Below are 21143 nucleotides of genomic sequence, written 5' to 3'. Positions count from 1 at the left end.
TGAATGTTGAAGCAATATTACTTCAGTATATGTGTTCCATGTCAAAGTACATGGCATTGTCAACAAGATCATGCATAGCTATATTCAAATGCCTCTATGTTTCAGTTAGGGGCTATTTCTTTTCATAGAGTTTGACTCATTTTGTTTTGTTAGTTACCAAACACATTTGTGATTCTTCCAGCTCCCTAAAGATTATGATATTGAAGAAGCATTGAATAAGTACCCAGTAAAATATGAAGAAAGCATGAACACAGTATTAGTACAAGAGATGGAGCGATTCAATAAGTAAGTTTTTCCTTTTATTAGAGAGATTTATAATTCTGAATATTCTAATAATAAAATTCGAGCCAGTGAGAATACAAGAGGCAGAGTATGGATAATCACTCGGTTGTAAAGAACTTGAATATTACTGAAAAAAGACATATTGTTGAAACTTCTTATTTTACTCTCACATCAGGACAGCTGCAAGACTATACACTTGAAAATGGAATTTAAGTTGTATGAAAAACAGGGTGCTGATTGGTCAGCAGATGAACTCTGATAAAGGCATTGTCCTGGAGAATGCACCAGGGACTGGTTAAGTTCAAAGTTTGCATTGAATTGAATTGACTTTGTTGTCACGTGTACCAAGGCACAGTGAAAAGCTTTGTCTTGCAAGCAGTACAGGCAGATCACATAGTTAAGTAGCATAGATAACCAAATAATAGGTAAACAGCGGCAAAAATAAAAACACTGTACAGGAGAATGTTAAGAGTTTGTGGGTCCATTCAGTATTCTAACAACAGTATGGTAGAAACTGTTTTGGCTTTATTTAAATTTTTAAAGTGGCAAGTGAACTAGTCGAGATTTGCCATGGGTAATGTTCCCAAGCTTTGTGTACAAATATGAATAAATTTGCCAGTCAGTGTTCTCATGCAATTTAAATTGTTCCCTCTGAAAGCTGATCTAGTCTGTCATGAGAGTAGGGATAAAAGGTATGTGCAGGATATATGATTACCCCGGCTAAGGATGCCTCAGCTTCATTGTATTTATAAATGACTTTAATGAAAGAATGAAGAATGGTATATTCAATTTATTGATGACAGTTGGTATTGAAAAGAGCATAGATGAGAGCAGAAAATTGCAAAGAGTCAATTAACCGAGTAGACAAACCTGTGGCAGATGGAATTTAATGTGGAAAGGTATGAAATCATTCACACTTGGACCTGAAAGGTAGATCAGAGAGAATCTGGATACCAAGGAGCAGCAGAGAGTTTTAGGGTTCCATACACAGAAATCATTAAAGGCTAGTGGACAACTACAAAAGGTAATTCAAAAATACAGTGGATGTAAAACTCGGGCGATGAAATTATTCTGCAGTTATAGAAAACTCTGATTAACCCAATTTAGAAACATATATTCAGTTCTGGGCATTGCATTTCAGAAGGGCTATTTTGACCTTGGAAATGGGTACAATACAACTTCACCAAAATACAGAGGAACCTCAATTATCCGAATGAGATTGACGGGCACTATTTCGTTCGGATAATTGATTATTTGATTAATTGATTTCCGTTGGGGCTCGGAGTTTTCTGTGAAGTCTGCTTCCCGTTCAGGAGACTAGGCAAAAGCACATTGTGCATGAGACCTCGGCCTCTCCGTCTGCTGAGATCATGCAAAATTCTATTGCCAATTTCCTAACTTGTACTAAGTTCTGTTTACCCATCACTGCCATCCCTGCTGACCTATGGTAATTTGACCATTGTTAAGCAACACCACAATTTTTAAATTTTCCTTCTTGGTTTCTAGTCCCTTCATGGCTTTAGTTTGACTGAATAGTTAATAATCAGCAATCAGGACCTAGGTACTATTTTATTACAATTTTGTTCTTTCATCTCTCTTAATTTTAGTTTAATTCGAACAATACGATTCACCCTTCAGAGCCTTCAGAAAGCAATTAAAGGTCTAGTAGTGATGGATTCAAAGCTGGAAGCACTGGCAGGAAGTTTGCTCATTGGAAAACTTCCCGATCAGTGGGCTCAACGTTCTTATCCCAGCCTCAAGCCATTGGGGAGCTACATTACTGATTTCTTGGCACGGCTACAATTCCTACAGGTAAACATTATGTAGATTATCATGATCTCAAAATAGCTAGAAGCCAAAATGTTAGTAAAAGCTGGAAAATAATGAATGTTAATACATGTATCTCCATGCCTGAGTATAAATCTTGTACTCTATGAAGAAAAGTGTTCTTTCAGTGAGACCACTCCAATCTTCCTGATTACATAGCTTCCATTTATTATCTGACCAATGAAGAACTTCTCATGAATACGATGCCATATAGGAAGTGGATTAATTTACTTCCTCATGTTATTGCATAAAATTAACTATCATTATTACATATAATAAATTACTTTCTTGTCTATTATTTTATTATTCTGTGAACCCCCATCTAGTATGCATAATGCTATTATTTACCACATTGTTTCTCTGCAATGCATCGTTTGCCAGTATTACTAATGATCTGAATTATGTGATCCTTTCTTTTGTATTTCATATATAGCATGTACAAAGAGATCTGCGGATGTCATAAATCCCACTTTCCAACTAAAGTCATCCACAATCCATGTAAATTATTCTGGAGTTTTGGTTCCATCATTATCCACAATATTAATCATTAAAACTATTAACAAATGCCTGCTCAGTTTCAAAGACTATCTTCTGCACTTGAATCAGAATTGCTTCCTGTAATAGTACTTTAAGCAGCAAGGAAACTGATAATGATTAGAAATAATGAGAAGTGGTGTTGGGTTGAGGGGGAAGGAGGTAGGGTTCTTCATTAATGAAGGAGTTTGCTTCAGTAAAAACTGCTAGATGTTGAAGTAAGTGCCTACTGAATTCACTTTGTGCTTCACACACTTTCTGCAATCAAATGCTACACCATGACCCTTCTGATCTCTAAACCCAGTAACACTCTTCTAATTTGTCCTGCCCAAGCTATCTACTACAAATATAAACTTCCCTTAAACCCCTTAAACTCTTTCAATCTCCCCTTAATCCCTTCCAATTGCTCTATATCACAATGCCTTTCACTAACCCATAATGACCCTATTGAACTCCAATGAAGCCTCTGATCTCTTCTATCACTAATCTTTCCAAAGTTGGGCTCTTCCAATCTATCCTGTACGGCCCTTTTCTGCCTCTGCTCACCCACCAGGCCTTTCTAATCTTCCCCTGAGTTTTCCAATCTCCCTCACCAATTCTTCAGGTCTCCTTTCCAACTACATTCTCTTGAATTCCCCACAAAGCCAATCTTCTCCATTATTAATTCATTTGTTTTCTTCCTCAAGGCACTTCCAATTTCTGACCTGACTTATGATATTCCTCACAGATCCTTCCAATTTCTTTCACCATGAATGATTCTGATCTAGTATCTTTGATCCCTCCTCCTCTCCTCACCACTCCTCCACAGCCATGCCAGAAGTCCATCTGCTCTAAAGCCTGGCTAGTTGAAATGAAAAAATAGAAGCAGAGACGGAAAATGATGATAAGATCCTGCTGCTAAATATGATCTATGTGAGGAAAACCTGTTATTCCAGTTTTCTTAATCTCAAAACAGCAATGTTTTCCACCCCTACTCCCTATTTTCTAGATAATTCAAACTTTGGTTTCTCAATGACTTGATTTAGAAACTTTACTACATGAATTTTGTATATGCTTGATGGAGGGATTCATCAAACTATGTATTATTACATTCTCAAATTCCTTAATCTCATTTTTGAACTAATTAAAGTAGATTTTGTTTATATAAATGCTGTAGCTAATTCAGTGTTTTATATTTGACAGAACTGGTTTGATAATGAAAAGCCTGCCGTCTTCTGGTTGTCTGGGTTTTTCTTTACCCAAGCCTTCTTGACTGGTGTAATGCAGAACTATGCCAGAAAGTACACCATCCCAATTGACCTGCTGGGATTTGAGTACGAGGTAATCTTCTTCTGTTACTTTCTCTTTTTGCCTCTTAATTACTTTCTCTTCAATTTTCACTGTATTTCTCATCAATAAAGAATAAAATCAGCATTGTGAAATTTCCTCATGCATTGTTTAACCAATATTTCCTACCAGCATTAAATCAAGTGTTGTCAAAATGTTTAATTTTCATTGCAAGAAGAAGGGACAACATAGAGTCATAGAGATGGACAGCATGGAAACAGACTCTTCGGTCCAACCCGTCCATGCCGACCAGATATCCCAACCCAATCTAGTCCCACCTGACAGCACCCGGCCCATATCCCTCCAAACCCTTCCTATTCATATACCCATCCAAATCCTTTTAAATGTTATAATTGTACTAGCCTCCACCATTTCCTCTGGCAGCTCATTCCATACACGTACCACCCTCTGGATGAAAAAGTTGCTCCTTAGGTCCCTTTTATATCTTTCCCCTCTCATCCTAAACCTATGCCCTCTAGTTCTGGACTCCCCTACCCCAGAGAAAAGACTTTGTCTATTTATCCTATCCATGCCCCTTATAAATTTGTAAACCTCTATAAGGTCACCCCTCAGCTTCCAATGCTCCAGGGAAAACAGCCCCAGCCTGTTTAGCCTCTCCCTATTGCTCAAATCCTCCAACCCTGGCAACATCCTTGTAAATCTTTTCTGAACCATTTCAAGTTTCACAACATCCTTCCAATAGGAAGGAGACGAAATTGCAAGCAATAGTCCAAAAGTGGCCTAACCAATGTCCTGTACAGCCGTAACATCACCTCCCAAATCCTGTACTCAATATTCTGACCAATTAAAGAAAGCATACTAGACACCTTCTTCACTATCTTATCTACCTGCGACTCCACTTTCAAGGAGCTATGAACCTGCACTCCAAGGTCTCTTTATTCAGCAACACTTTCTAGGACCTTACAATTAGTGTATAAGTCCTGCTAAGATTTGCTTTCCCAAAATGAACACCTTGCATTTATCTGAATTAAACTCCATCTGCCACTTCTCGGCTCATTAGCCCATCACGTCCAGATCCTGTTGTAATCTGAGGTAACCTTCTTCGCTGTCTACTACACCTCCAATTTTGGTGTCATCTGCAAACTTACTAACTGTACCTCTTATGCTCGCATCCAAATCATGTGTGTAAATGACAAAAAGTAGAGGGCCCAGCACCGATCCTTGTGGCACTCCACTGGTCACAAGCCTCCAGTCTGAAAAACAACCCTCCACCACCACCTTCTGTCTTCTACCTTTGAACCAGTTCTGTATCCAAATGACTAGTTCTCCCTTTATTCCGTGAGATCTAACCTTGCTAACCAGACTCCCATGGGGAATCTTGTCGAACACCTTACTGAAGTCCAAACAGATCACTCTGCCCTCATCGATCCTCTTTGTTACTTCTTCAAAACACTCAATCAAGTTTATGAGACATGATTTTCCCATGCATAAAGCCGTGACTATCCCTAATCAGTCCTTGCCCTTCCAAATACATATACATCCTGTCCCTCAGGATTCCCTCCAACAATTTGCCCACCACCAACATCAGGCTCACTGGTCTATAGTTCTCTGGCTTGTCCTTTCTACCCTTCTTGAACAGTGGCACTATGTTAGTTAACCTCCAGTCTTCTGCCACCTCACCTGTGACTATCGATGATGGAAATATCTCAGCAAGAGGCTCAGCAATCATTTCTCTAGCTTCCCACAGAGTTTTTGGGTACACCTGATCAGGTCCTGGGGATTTATCCACCTTTAACCGTTTCAAGACATCCAGCACTTCCTCCTCTGCAATCCGGACATTTTGCAAGACATCACCATCTATTTCGCTACATTCTATATCTTCCATATCCTTTTCCACAGTAAATACTGATGCAAAATACTCATTTAGTATCTCACCCATTTTCTGCGGCTCCACACAGAGGGCACCTTGCTGAACTTTGAGGGGCCTATTCTCTCTCTAGTTACCCTTTTGTCTTTAATATATTTGTAAAAACCCTTTGGATTCTCCTTAATTCTATTTGCTAAAGCTATTTCATGCCCCCTTTTTGCCCTCCTGATTTCCCTCTTGAGTATACTCCTACTGCCTTTATACTCTTCTAAGGATTCACTAGATCTATCCTGCCTATACCTTACATATGCTTCCTTCTTTTTCTTAATCAAACCCTCAATTTCTTTAGTCATCCAGCATTCCCTATACCTACCACCCTTTCCTTTTACCCTAACAGGAATATACTTTCTCTGGATTCTTGTTATCTCATTTCTGAAAGCTTCCCATTTTTCAGCCGTCCCTTTACCTGCGAACATCTGCTCCCAATCAGCTTTTGAAAGTACTTGCCTAATACTGTCAAAATTGGCCTTTCTCCAATTTAGAACGTCAACTTTTAGATTTGGCCTATCCTTTTCCATCACTATTTTAAAACGAACTGAATTATGGTCACTGGTCCCAAAGTGCTCCCCCACTGACACCTCAGTCACCTGCCCTGTCTTACTTCCCAAGAGTAGGTCAAGTTTTGCACCTTCTCTAGTAGGTATATCCACATCCTGAATCAAACAATTTTCTTGTACACACTTAACAAATTCCTCTCCATCTAAACCCTTAACACTATGGCAGTCCTAGTGTATGTTTGGAAAGTTAAAATCCCCTGCCATAACCACCCTGTTATTCTTACAGATAACTGAGATCTCCTTCCAAGTTTGTTTTCTCAATTTCCTTCTGACTATTAGGGGGTTTATAATACAATCCCAATAAGGTGATCATCCCTTTCTTATTTCTCAGTTCCACCCAAATAACTTCCCTCGATGCATTTCCAAGAATATCCTCCCTCAGAACAGCTGTAGTGCCACGCCATGCCATGCTCCCCTCCCCCCCCAAACCATCATAGCATTTGTATCCTGGAGCATTAAGCTGGTAGTCCTGCCCATCCCTGAGCAGGTTTCTGTAATTGCTATGATATTCCAGTCCCATGTTCCTAACCATGCCCTGAGTTCATCTGCCGTTCCTGTTGGGCTTCTTGCATTGAAATAAATGAAGCTTAACTTATCAGTGCTACCTTGTTCTCTACTTTGTCCTTGCCTGCCCTGATTATTTGACTCACCTTTGTTCTAAACTGTACCATTAGATTAGATTACTTAGTATGGAAACAGGCCCTTCAGCGCAAGAAGTCCACACTGACCCTCTGAAGAGCAACCCACCCAGACCCATTCCTCTACATTTACCCCTTCACCTAACACTACAGGCAACTTAGCATGGCCAATTCACCTAACCTGCACATTTTGGACTGTGGGATGAAACCAGAGCACCCGGAGGAAATCCACGCAGACAACATGCCTGAGGCGGGAATTGAACCCAGGTCTCTGGCGCTATGAGACAGCAGTGCTAACCACTGTGCTACCGTGCTGCTCTTTCCTCACTATTTCTCTTGTTCCCACCCCTCCACCTTACTAGTTTAAACCCTCCTAAGCAGCTCTAGCAAATTTCCCTGCCAGTATATTAATCCCCTTCCAATTAGGTGCAATCCATCCTTCTTGAACAGGTCACTTCTACCCCAAAAGAGCTTCCAATGATTCAAAAATGTGAATTATTCTCCCAAGCACCAGCTCCTTAGCCATGCATTCATCTGCTCTATCCTCCTATTCATGCCCTCACTAGTTCATAGCACCGGGAGTAATCCAGACATTACTGCTCTTGAGGACCTCCTTTTTAAATTTCTGCCTAACTCTCTATAATCTCCCTTCAGAACCTCAACCTTTTCCCTTCCTATGTCATTGGTTCCAATGTGGACAATGACCTCTTGCTGGCCCCCCCTCCCCCTTGAGAACATTCTGCACCGTCTCTGAGACATCCTTGGTCCTGGCCCAGGGAAGCAACACACCATTCTGATTTTTCGCTGCTGGCCACAGAAACGTCTGTCTGTAACTTGGACTAGAGAGTCCCCTAACACATTCGATCTCTTGGAACCCGACATACTCCTCATTGCATTAGACCCAGTGTCAATACCAAAAACTTGGTTGTTCATGCTACGTTCCCCAAATAATCCATTACCCCCTACATCTTCCAAAACAGCATACTTGTTTGAAATGGGGATAGCCACAGAAGACTCCTGCACTAACCACCTACCTCTCTTACCTTTCCTAGAGTTTACCAATCTATGTGACTGTATCTGTGACTTTTCCCTCTTCCTATAACTGTCATCCATCACATCCCCTTGCTCTTGTAAATTCCTCATTGCCTCTACTGTCTCTCTAACTGATCCATTTGATCTGGGAGGATTCACAACCAATGGCATTTATTGCAGATATAATCCTCAATAACCAGTAAACTCTCCCTAAACTCCCACATTCGACAAAAAGAGCATATCACTCTAATAAAGGCCATTTTTGCTTCTTTCAATCTAAGGACAAAAATCTGCTCCAGGTTAAATGAATACTTACGACTTATATTTTAAGTTCAATCAAGAGACATGTCTCAATAAAACATATAATCAAGAAAGAACCCACTCTACTCAGTCCAGCAGACTTACTGTAAGGCCACACTCAAAATATCCACTTATCTGTCTCTGTGCTGTGACCTCTCCCAAACAGATTTCTCCAAAGATTAGTTTTGAATTTCACTGTTAATTTTCCCAGACGCACACCGATGTCCAGCGATACATTCTGCTAATCTAATGATGATATTGTTAAAATTCATTGCATAATTGGAATCTTAGCTGTGTTTTTGATTAAAAAACAGGAATTGAAATGTTTTATTTCTTTAGGTCCTGTCTACAGACACAGCAACAAAGTCACCATCAGATGGAGCTTACATTCATGGAGTGTTCCTTGACGGTGCCAGATGGGATCGAGAGAAGTATGCAGGAACAAACAAATTTGTTGAATTGCCCCAAATTGAAAATTATTTTAGCAGTGTCATTGTAATTGTTTGGCCATTGTGTGAGATGTTATTGCAAATTTATTGTGATTTTTATTCTATCACATTATTTTCTCTGTCCTTGCAGAGGATTAATGGCTGAGCAATTTCCAAAAGTCCTCTTTGATTTAATGCCAGTTATCTGGATAAAACCAAGTGAGTAAATATGCTTTGATTTTTCTCAACAAAATTTCTCCCTTTTGGGCTTCTGTCATTTAAATCATGGATTGAATAACAACACAGGAAAATTTCTGGCAGATATGTTATGTTTATATACTGCTATCTCACAGCATAATTTAATGCCATTTCCTAAACATTTGTCAAAACAATTATTTTTTGATATGACATCAGTTTAAGTTAAAAATAACACAACACCAGGTTATAGTCCAACAGGTTTATTTGGAAGCACTAGTTTTCAGAGTGCCGCTCCTTCATCAGGTGGTTGTGGAGGTTAAGATCATGCTCACAGAATTTATAGCCAAAGGAGTTCCATGTCATGGAGATGTGATACAGTAAAAAAATTTTAGATCCAGACTTACACCTTTTATAATGAGATACGCTGGTTTCTGTTCTTTGATATGTAAATCCCAGATCTTCTTTTAAATTACCTTCTTAAAATAGCTCAGCTTTTTAAACAATAGGTGTCCCAATACTATGTCAGACTGACAAACCCTCTGTATAGTTTTATAGAGTTTTACATGGATTTTTGCAGTTTTTGAGCAAAATAAAATGTAATTCTGCAAAAATAAACTCATCCCATAGGATATATGTGTGTGTGTGTGTGTATATCGTGCAGTGGGATCACCTGCATTGTGACATGAATCCAGGGTCCTGGTTGAGGCCATTCACATGGGTACCAAACTTGGCTATCAGCTTCTGCTCAGCCACTCTGCATTGTTGCTTGTCCCAAAGTCTGTCTTGGAGGAGGTTAACCGAAAGTCTGAGGCTGAATTTCCTGGACCACTGAAGTGTTCCCTGACTAGGAGGAAACATTCCTGCCTGATGATTGGTGAGTGGTGTCCTTCCGAAGATACACAAAGCCAACATCCCAGGACGTCCCAACGTATCAGGCAATGGGGCCCTATGTGAGAACCTCTCTGGCTATGTCAAAGGCATTTTGAACCCCATTACACAGGGGACCCACCCAGCTGCTGTCGTAACACTACAGATTTCTTACAGAAACTCAATACCCACAGACCTGTCAAACCGGGAACATTCCTTGTCACAAAGGACATTTCAGCACTCTACACCAGCATCCCGCACAATGACAGCATCAGGGCAACAGCCTCAGTACTCAATACCAACAACTGTCAATCTCTGAGCAGCATCGTACAACTCATCTGCTTTATCCTTGACCAGAACATTTTCACCTTTGACAACCAGTTCTTCATCCAGACACACGGAATGGCCATGGGGACCAGATTTGTACCTCAATATGCCAACATCTTCATGCACAAGTTCAAACAAGACTTCTTTTCTGCACAGGACCTCCAACCAACACTATACACCATATTTATTGATGACATTTTCTTCCTCTGGACCCATGATGAGGAGTCACTGAAACAACTACATGGTGATATCAACGAGTTTCATTCCACCATCAGAGTTACCATGTTCTATTAGAGTCATAGAGTCATAGAAGTGTACAGCATTGAAACAGACCCTTCGGTCCAACCCGTCCTTGCCGACCAGATATCCCGACCCAATCTAGTCCCACCTGCCAGCATGCGACCCATATCCCTCCAAACCCTTCCTATTCATATGCCCATCTAAATGCCTCTTAAATGTTGCAATTGTACCAGCTTCCACCACCTTCTCTGGCAGCTCATTCCATACATGTACCACCCTCTGTGTGAAAACGTTGCCCCATAGGTCTCTTTTATATCTTTCCCCACTCACCCTAAACCTATGCCTTCAGTTCTGGAATCCTGACCCCAGGGAAAAGACTTTGCCTATTTACCCTATCCATGCCCCTCATAATTTTGTAAACCTCTGTAAGGTCACCCCTCAGCCTCCAACGCTCCAAGGAAAACAGCCCCAGCCTGTTCAGCCTCTCCCTATAGCCGAAATCCTCCAACCCTGGCAACATCCTTGTAAATCTTTTCTGAACCCTTTCAAGTTTCACAACATCTTTCCAATAGGAAGGAGACCAGAATTGCATGCCATATTCCAACAGTGGCCTAACCAATGTCCTGTACAGCCGCAACATGACCTCCCAACTCCTGTACTCAATACAGACCAATAAAAGAAAGCATACCAAACGTCTTCTTCAGTACCCTCTCTACCTGTGACTCCACTTTCAAGGAGTTATCAACCTGCACCCCAAGGTCTCTTTATTCAGCAACACTCCCTAGGACCTTACCATTAAGTGTATAAGTCCTGCTAAGATTTGCTTTCCCAAAATGCAGCACCTCGCATTTATCTGAATGAAACTCCATCTGCCACTTCTCAGCCCAATGGCCCATCTGGTCAAGATCCTGTTGTAATCTGAGGTAACCCTCTTCGCTGTCCACTACACCTCCAATTTTGGTGTCATTTGCAAACTTACTAACTTTACCTCTTATGCTCACATCCAAATCATTTATGTAAATGACAAAAAGCAGAGGACCCAGCACCGATCCTTGTGGCACTCCACTGGTCTCAGGCCTCCAGTCTGAAAAACAATCCTCCACCACCACCCTCTGTCTTCTATCTTTGAGCCTATTATGTATCCAAATGTCTAGTTCTCCCTGTATTCTGTGAGATCTAACCTTGCTAATCAGTCTCCCATGGGGAACCTTGTCGAATGCCTTACTGAAGTCCATATAGATCACATCTACTGCTCTGCCCTCATCAATGTACTTTGTTACTTCTTCAAAATCTCAATCAAGTTTGTGGGACATGATTTCCCATGCACAAAACCATGTTGACTATCCCTAATTAGTCCTTGCCTTTCCAAATACATGTACATCCTGTCCCTCAGGATCCCCTCCAACAACATGCCCACCACTGACGTCAGGCTCATTGATCTACAGTTCCCTGGCTTGTCCTTACCACCCTTCTTCAACAGTGTTCTTTAGTATCCGTCTCATTCTTGGACACATGCATCTCCATCAAGGATGGGTATCTCAGCACCTCACTGTACTGCAAACCACGGATAATCTCATGATGCTACACACTTCTCTAGCTTCCACCATAAACTTATTTAAACAGCCAGCCCCTAAGGACAAGCTGTCTGCATACATAGGATCTGTTCAGATGAGGAGGAACATGACGGACACTTGAAAGTGCTCAAGGATGCCCTCAAAAGACCAGCGTATGATGCTCAAGTCATCGACTGCTTTTACCAACATGCCACAGTGAGAAATCGTAATGAAGTCCTCAGGAGACAGACACAGGCTGCAACAGACAGGGTACTCTTCATTGTCCAGGACTTCCCAGGAGCTGAATGATTACATCATGTTCTTCGCAGTCTGCAGCACATTATCGATGAGGATAAGCACTTTGCCCATACCTTCCCTGCGCCTCCACTTCTCACCTTTAAACAACCACCAAACCTTAAACAGATCATGATTCATAGCAAACTGCCCAGCACTCAGGACAACACCACCATACAACCCTCCTACAGAAGCCACTGCAAGAACTGTCAGAGTATTGACATGAGTAGCACAATTTCAAGTGGGGACATCTCCCACCATGTACACAGTGCGAACTCATGTAACTTGGCCAATGTGGTCCATCTCATACGCTGCAGGCAAGGATGCCCAGAGGCACGGTACATTGGCAAGACCGAGCAGATGCTACAACAACGGATGAATGGACACCACACAACAATCACCAGGCAGGAGTGTTCCCTCCCAATGAGAGAACACTTCAGCTGTCCGGGATATTCAACCTCGGACCTTTGGGTGACCATTGTACAAGGCGGACTTCAGGACAAGCAACAACACAGAGTGGCTGAGCATAAGCTGATAGCCAAGTTCAGTACCCATGGGAATGGCCTCATCCAGGACCTTGGGTTCATGTCACACTACAGCTGACCCCACTGCACCACACACACACACACACACACACACACTCTTTCTCTAATATGCACACACATGCACCACCCGCACTCACACTGACACACACACACACCCTCTCCCACATACCCCATCACACACACACACACACACACACCCTCTCCCACATACCCCATCACACTCACATACATACTTAACCAAGCTTCCACCGACACACACATACATACACACCCTATCAGATGTGCACAGAATCTGTCGCTCCTACATGCGCGCACCTATAAGCGTATGGAGTGAATTTGTTTTTGCAGAATTACATTTTATTTTGCTCAAAAACTACATGGATCCATGCAAAACTCTGTAAAACTATATAGAGGATTTGTTAGCCTGACATAGCATTGGGACACAGACAGACTTCACACCTATTTTTTAAAAAGCTGAGCTATCTTGAGAATGTAATTTAAAAGAAACTCGAGGATTTACATATCAAAGAACAGAAACCAACACATAGAGACATAGAGATGTACAGCATGGAAACAAACTTTTGGTCCAACCCGTCCATGCCAACCATATATCCCAACACAATCTAGTCCCATCTGCCAGCACCCAGCCCATACCCTCCAAACCCTTCCTATTCATATACCCATCCAGATGCCTTTTAAATATTGCAATTGTACCAGCCTCCACCACTTCCTCTGGCAGCTCATTCCATACACATACCACAGTCTGCGTGAAAAGGTTGCCCCTTTGGTTCTCTTTTATATCTTTCCCCTCTCACCCGAAACCTATGCCCTCTAGTTCTGTATTCCCCCACCCCAGGGAAGAGACTTTGTCTATTTATCCTATCCATGCCCTTCATGATTTTATGAATCTCTATAAGGTCACCCCTCAGCATCTGTCACTCCAGGGAAAACAGCCTCAGCCTGTTCAACCTCTCCCTACAGCTCAAATCCTCCAGCCCTGGCAACATCCTTGTAAATCTTTTCTGAACCCTTTGAAGTTTCACGACATCTTTCCAATAGGAAGGAGACCAGATTTGCATGCAATATTCCAAAAATGGTCTAACCAATGTCTTGTATAGCCACAACATGACCTCCCAACTCCTGTACTCAATACTCTGACCAATAAAGGAAAGTCTACCAAACATCTTCTTCACTATCCTATCTACCTGCAACTCCACTTTCAAGGAGCTATGAACCGCACTCCAGGGACTCTTTGTTCAGCTACACTTCCCAGAACCTTACCATTAAGTGTATAAATCCTGCTAAGATTTGCTTTCCCAAAATATAACACCTTGCACTTATCTAAATTAAACTCCATCTGCCACTTCTCAGCCCATTGGCCCATCTGATCAAGATCCCGCTGTAATCTAAGGTAACCTTCTTCGCTGTCCACTACACCTCCAATTTTGGTGTCATCTGCAAATGTACTAACTATACCTCTTATGCTCGCATCCAAATCATTTATGTATATGACAAAAAGTAGAGGACCCAGCACCGATCCTTGTAGCACTCCACTGGTCACTGGCCTCCAGTCTGAAAAGAAACCCTCCACCACCCTCTGTCTTCTACCTTTGAGCCAGTTCTATATTCAAATGGCTAGTTCTCCCTGTATTCCATGAGATCTAACCTTGCTAATCAGTCTCCCATGGGGAACCTTGTTGAGGCGATGAGCTAGAGGAAGGCGCCGGGCTGAGCGGGAGCGAGATCCGGAGCTGGAGCCAGGATCAGGGGGGTCGGCAGCGGGAACACAGGGAAACCAGGCGGCTCGGGCCGAGCGGCCGTGGCAGTCCGAAAGGCCAGGAGGGGAGAGGGTCCAAGGAGGAGGTATTGCGGGAGAGCAGCAACCCGCCTGAAGAACAGCGGCAGCCCCGGGGGGGGTGTTGGGAAGAGCGGGGGCAGTAAGGCAGGGAATAGCAGGAGGACAGGCAGCGGGGTCCGGGGGAGGGAAAGGCGGCTGCTGGGGGCATAGCAGCAATGTCCCCAGCGGCAGAAGGGCCGCAGAGCTGAACAAAATGCTGCGGAATGTGGTGGAAAACCTGAGGATCAAGTCAGCACAGAAATCCTGGGCATCGAGACAGGTCAATGAGGTGGTGAATCACTTACTGCGGTACAGCCGGAAGGAATCTGGACGTTGTTTCACTGACATGGAAACGTTATCGAGCGGCAGCTACTACGAGAATGTGAAGGTTATTAAATTCTTTTTAAAAGAAATTCATCCGCTGGTTTCCACCCTCTTCCAGATATTTCCCGCCTGCTGATTGCGCTTTTACTTTCATTTGGGAGATGGGGAAGTGTCTCGGTTAGCCCCAGGGAACCTGATCAAGTGGTGTACCTGCTCCCTTCAGTTGGATCTCCCCTCTCGGAGCAACTTGAGGCTGGATTCTGGGTAATCCAAGATGGAGGATGGGAAAAATTCTAGCTGTAAGAGCTGCTCCTTTTTTTGAGGTATTTTAGGTGCTGGAGGTGATTTCCTCGAATCCCAGGAGCAGCAATTACTGTTTTATTTGCTGTTGTATTGTTTTGGAACTTTGAAAAATAAAAGTCAAAACAACAACAGTTTTAAAAGGGAGAAGAGCAGACAAAGGAAGCACATGGTGAGGACAGTGCAGGAGAGAGAGAGAGAGACAGAGACAGAGACAGAGACAGAGACACAGAAAACCTGCACAGTTACTGCCTTTGCTGTTTTTGAATCGGAGTGCATCTGGGAAAAATAAACAGTGAATTTCACAACTAATCTTGGAGGAACCGGTTTGTACGAAATTCACAACACAGAATCAGATAAGTTGATTGTTGTTTTGAGTCTGTCCAAGAGAAAGGCTGTATTAGTGAGTACAGTGGGTTCTTTCTTGATAATATATTTTTGGAGATAAGTCTCTTGATTAAATTTAAAATATAAGCCATAGCTTTTAATTTAACCTGGTGCAATGTTTTGTAGAGGAATAAGATGGTGTTATTTTCTGGGTCTGTAGATTGTGAAGGAGCAAAAATGGCCTTTGTAGTGATATGTACTTCTTGTCAGATGTGGAAGTTTAAAGAGAGTTTAAGGGTTACTGTGGATTATACCTGCCATAAATGCTATTGGGTGCAAATCTTATCAGATCGAGTGGATCGGTTGGAGAGACAGATAGAAGCGATGAGGAATTCGCAACAGCAACAATATGTGATGGATGGCAGTTATAGGAAGGGGGGTGGGGAAGTCTCAGATACAGTTACATAGATGGGTTAACCCCAGGAAGGGTAAGAGAGTGCAGGAGACTTTTGTGGATATACCCATTTCAAATAGGTATGCTGTTTTGGAAAATGTAGGGGGTGATGGATTCTCAGGGGAACGTAGCATGAACAGTCAAGTTTCTGGTATAGAGACTGGCTCTAGTGCAATGAGGGGTACATCGGCTTCCAAGAGATCAATTGTGTTAGGGGATTCTGTAGTCCGAGGTACCGACAGACGTTTCTGTGGCCAGCAGCGAAGAAGCAGAATGGTGTGTTGTTTCACTGGTGCCAGGATCAAGGATGTCTCAAAGAGGGTGCAGAATGTTCTCATGGGGGAGAGGGGCCAGCAAGAGGTCATTGTCCACATTGGAACTGGAAAGGTTGAGATTCTGAAGGGAAATTACAGAGAGTTAGGCAGAAATTTAAAAAAGAGGTCCTCAAGGGGTGTAATATCTGGATTATTCCCAGTGCTACGAGCTAGTGAGAGCAGGAATAGGAGGATAGAGCAGATTAATGCATAGCTGGGGAGCTGGTGTATGGGAGAAGGATTCACATTTTTGGATCATTGGAATCTCTTTTGGGGTAGAAGTGACCTGTACAAGAAAGACGGATTGCACCGAAATTGGAAGGGGACTAATATACTGGTAGGGAAATTTGCTAGAACTGCTGAGAGGATTTAAACTAGTCGTGGGGGGGGGGGGGGGGGGGGGGTGGTGGGACCCAGGAAGATAGTGAGGAAAGAGATCAATCTGAGATTGGTACAGTTGAGAACAGAAGTGAATCAGTCAGGGCAGGCAGGGACAAGGTAGGACTAATAAATTAAACTGCATTTATTTCAATGCATGGGGCCTAACAGGGAAGGCAGGTGAACTCAGGGCATGGTTAGGAATATGGGACTGGGATATCATAGCAATTACGGAAACGTGGCTCAGGGATGGGCAGGACTGGCAGCTTAATGTTCCAGGATACAAATGCTACAGGAAGGATAGAAAGGGAGGCAAGAGAGGAGGGGGAGTGGCGTTTTTGATAAGGGATAGCATTACAGCTATGCTGAGGGAAGATATTCCTGGAAATACATCCAGGGAAGTTGTTTGGGTGGAACTGAGAAATATGAAAGGGATGATCATCTTATTGTGATTGTATTATAGACCCCCCAATTAGTCAGAGGGAAATTGAGAAACAAACTTGTAAGGAGATCTCAGCTATCTATAAGAATAATAGGGTAGTTATGGTAGGGGATTTTAACTTTCCAAACATTGATTGGGACTGCCATAGTGTTAAAGGTTTAGATGGAGAGGAATTTCTTAAGTGCGTGCAAGACAATTTTCAGATTCAGTATGTGGATGTACCTATGAGAGAAAGTGCAAAACTTGACCTACTCTTGGGAAACAAGGCTGGGCAGGTGACCGAGGGGGAGCACTTTGGAGCGAGCGACCATAATTCAATTCGTTTTAAAATCGTGATGGAAAAGGATAGACCAGATCTAAAAGTTGACGTTCTAAATTAGAGAAAGGCAAGAACTTTTGAAAGCTGATTGGAGGCAGATGTTTGCAGGTAAAGGGACGGCTGGAAATTGGGAAGCCTTCAGAAATGAGATAACAAGAATCCAGAAAAAGTATATTCCTGTCAGGATGAAAGGGAAGGCTGGTAGGTATAGAGGATGCTGGATGACTAAAGAAATTGAGGGTTTGGTTAAGAAAAAGAAGGAAGCATATGTCAGGTATAGACAGGATAGATCGAGTGAATCCTTAGAGTATAAAGGAAGTAGGAATATACTTAAGGAGGGATATCAGGAGGGCAAAAAGGGGCATGAGAGAGTGTTGGCAAATAGAATTAAGGAGAATCCAAAGGGTTTTTACAAATATATTAAGGACAAAAGGGTAACTAGGGGAGAGAATAGGGCCCCTCAAAGATCAGCAAGGCGGCCTCGGTATGGAGCGACAGAAAATGGGGGAGATACTAAATGAATATTTTGCATCAGTATTTACTGTGGAAAAGGATATGGAAGATATAGACTGTGGGGAAATAGATGGTGACGTCTTGCAAAATGTCCAGTTTACAGAGGAGGAAGTGCTGGATGTCTTGAAACAGTTAAAGGTGGATAAATCCCTAGGACCTGATCAGGTGTACCTGAGGAGTCATGTTGACTATCCCTAATTAGTCCTTGCCTTTCCAAATACATGTACATCCTGTACCTCAGGATTCCCTCCAAAAACTTGCCCACCACCAAGGTCAGGCTCACCGGTCTATCGTTCCCTGGCTTGTCTTTACCGCCCTTCTTAAACAGTGGCACCACATTTGCCAACCTCCAATCTTCTGGCACCTCACCTGTGATTATCGATGATACAAATTTCTCAACAAGAGGCCCAGCAATCACTTCTCTAGCTTCCCACAGATTTCTCTGGTACACCTGATCAGGTCCAGGGGACTTATCCACTTTTATGCTTTTCAAGACATCCAGCACTTCCTCCTCTGTAATATGGGCATTTTTCAAGACATCACCATCTATTTCCCTACATTCTATATCTTCCATGACTTTTTCCACAGGAAACACTGATGCATAACACTCGTTTAGTATCTCCCCCATCTCTTGCAGTTCCACACAAACACCACCTTGCTGATCTTTGAGGGGCCTTATTCTCTCCATAGTTACCCTTTTGTCCTTAATGTGTTTGTAAAAATCCTTTGATTCTCCTTAATTCTATTCGCCAAAGCTATCTCATGTCTCCTTTTTGCCCTCCTGATTTCCCTCTTAAGTATACTCGTACTGCCTTTATACTCTTCACTCGATCTACCCTGTCTATACCTGAGCATATGCTTTTGTCTTTTTCTTAACGAAGCCTTCAATTTCTCTAGTCATCCAGCATTCCCTACACGTACCAACCTTTCCTTTCATCCTAACAAGAATATATTGTCGCTGGGCTCTTGTTATCTCACTTCTGATGGCTTCCCATTTTCCAGCTATCTCTTTACCTTTGAACATCTGCCCCCAATTAGCTTTTGAACGTTCTTGCCTAATACCATCTAAATTAGGCTTCCTCTCATTACAAAAGATGCTAGTTTTAATCTAAAATTGTTTTCTGTATCACATCTCTATGACACTGGACTCCTTTGGCTATACATTCTGTGACATGATCATATACTTCACAAGTATCTGATGAAGGAGCAGCACTCCAAAAGCTAGTGCTTCCAAATAAACCTGTTGGACTATAACCCGGTGTTGTGTGATTTTTAACTTTGTCCACCCCAGTCTGACACCAACACCAAGATGGACAGGTAGAACAAGCCATGAAGGCAGTGCTGAGTTGGAAGGTTGGATCTGGGATAAGGTGGGGGGAGGGAAAATGAGGAAACTGGTGAAATCCACAGCACCGCCCTCATGACCTGTCCTACCTGTCCATCTTCCTTCCCACCTATTCGCTCCACCCTCCCCTCTGACCTATCTCCTCTTCCTCCTATCACACTCTCAGCTACCTTCCCCCTCACCCTCACCCCCCCCCCTCCCATTTATCTCTCAAGCCCCTAGGCTCCCAGCCTCATTCCTGATGAAGGGCTTTGCCTGAAACATCGATTCTGCTGCTTCTCAGATGCTGCCTGATCTGCTGTGCTTTCACAGCACCACATTTTTGACTCTGATCTTCCACAGCTAAATAAAAACAAAAAAAGGTTTTAAGTCATGATCAATCACTTTTAAAATACATTGAATGGGGAGCTCTGCATCTAAATTGAACTTTATTTTATTTGAAGATAAAAGAACACTCTTCAAGACTTCAAATGACTATGTCTGCCCAGTCTACAAAACAAGTGAGCGCAAAGGAGTCCTCTCTACCACTGGACATTCAACCAATTTTGTTATTGCTCTGCGTCTGCCAACAGAGAAACCAGTTCATCACTGGATCAAACGTGGTGTTGCACTACTCTGTCAACTGGATGACTAGAATCAAAATTTTTTAAAGATGATAAGAATTGCACTCAACTAGAACTCTGATTTTATATTTTTAACCTCAGTATACATCAGCCATAAGAGAGCACTTTAAAATAACATATCTCATTGTTAATCTTATTTTTGGTTTTGTTTAAGTCTTTTATAGTCTAATTTCAAATTAATTATCAATACAAAAGCAACCATATACTATATTTGAAAAAGTGATCTTTCTGCATTTTTTAATCTTCCTTAAATAATATGTAGGAGCAAATGAAATTGAATTTGCATGTTTATAGAGGAAATCTACACTTCAAATGTGAAAGAAAGATTCAATAAAGTATGTGATCTATATGTTTATATCACAAAAGCATATGTTAATATATTTTTAGATATATTTCAGATAATAATCCACAGCACCAAATGTTGATGTATATTTTGTTCCACAAATCCAGATGACACAAGTTTCAGTACAACGGTAGATGCTTTATTATTGGACAGCCGGCGAGAGATTCTCAATGTGCCCAAAAGTAGCCGTGCGTCTACTTATGGTGACACATCTTCATAAATCTCTGCTGTACACACAAAAGCAGTACTTTCTGTAGGAATAATACAAAATGTCTATAAGTCTCACATGGTTGATTGTCATTACATTGTTTAAGATGGGCAACTATAATTTTACAAGGCCCAATGAATGTCAGTGTTCTGTGATAACGAGTGAATAGATTACAGGGACTGATGATCATATTCTTCATGATCATGTGTTAATGGGAAAAGATTAAAACAGAAGGGTATTGCCTGTTCTCAATGGGGAATTCACATGCCTGTGCTAATACAGAGGGGAAACAAGATAATGGGCGCAAGAGGCAGTTTCACAGGGTTGTGGCCAAGGCTATCAGGCTTGTCTGGGGAGGACAAATATCTTTGCCTGAGGCTGCAGTGGAATCCACATGTGTGGGTCCAACTAAGATTCAGTCAGCTTCCTCCTTACTGAGATGTTCTGTCTATTCTGTAAGAGGACAGACATGCAATTGATAATGCAGGGAGTCTCTTTGGTAGTGGAATGTTTAACCCTTGAGACCCCATCATGTCTTGAAAGAGAAGTAAAACATGGAACTGATCCCTTGTGGCTTTCT

At 42.2% G+C, this 21143-nt stretch overlaps 1 protein-coding gene across 1 annotated transcript in view; it reads left to right on the top strand.

Annotated features, from left to right (window-relative positions):
* dnah12 (dynein, axonemal, heavy chain 12) overlaps window positions 1-20206 on the top strand; it is a 278731-nt gene extending 258525 nt beyond the window's left edge. Inside the window, exons 69-74 of the mRNA XM_072582341.1 lie at window positions 182-285; window positions 1890-2094; window positions 3826-3963; window positions 8724-8815; window positions 8964-9031; window positions 19833-20206. Of these exons, the coding sequence (XP_072438442.1) occupies window positions 182-285; window positions 1890-2094; window positions 3826-3963; window positions 8724-8815; window positions 8964-9031; window positions 19833-20023 (798 nt within the window). The 3' untranslated portion in view covers window positions 20024-20206. The remainder of the gene's footprint in view (window positions 1-181; window positions 286-1889; window positions 2095-3825; window positions 3964-8723; window positions 8816-8963; window positions 9032-19832) is intronic.
* The last annotated feature ends 937 nt before the right edge of the window (window positions 20207-21143 follow it).

Source organism: Chiloscyllium punctatum, chromosome 12, assembly GCF_047496795.1.
Source record: "Chiloscyllium punctatum isolate Juve2018m chromosome 12, sChiPun1.3, whole genome shotgun sequence".
NCBI classification, from domain to species: domain Eukaryota; kingdom Metazoa; phylum Chordata; class Chondrichthyes; order Orectolobiformes; family Hemiscylliidae; genus Chiloscyllium; species Chiloscyllium punctatum.
Note: the sequence above shows the minus strand (reverse complement) of the source record. Positions and strands in the feature narration are given on the sequence as shown.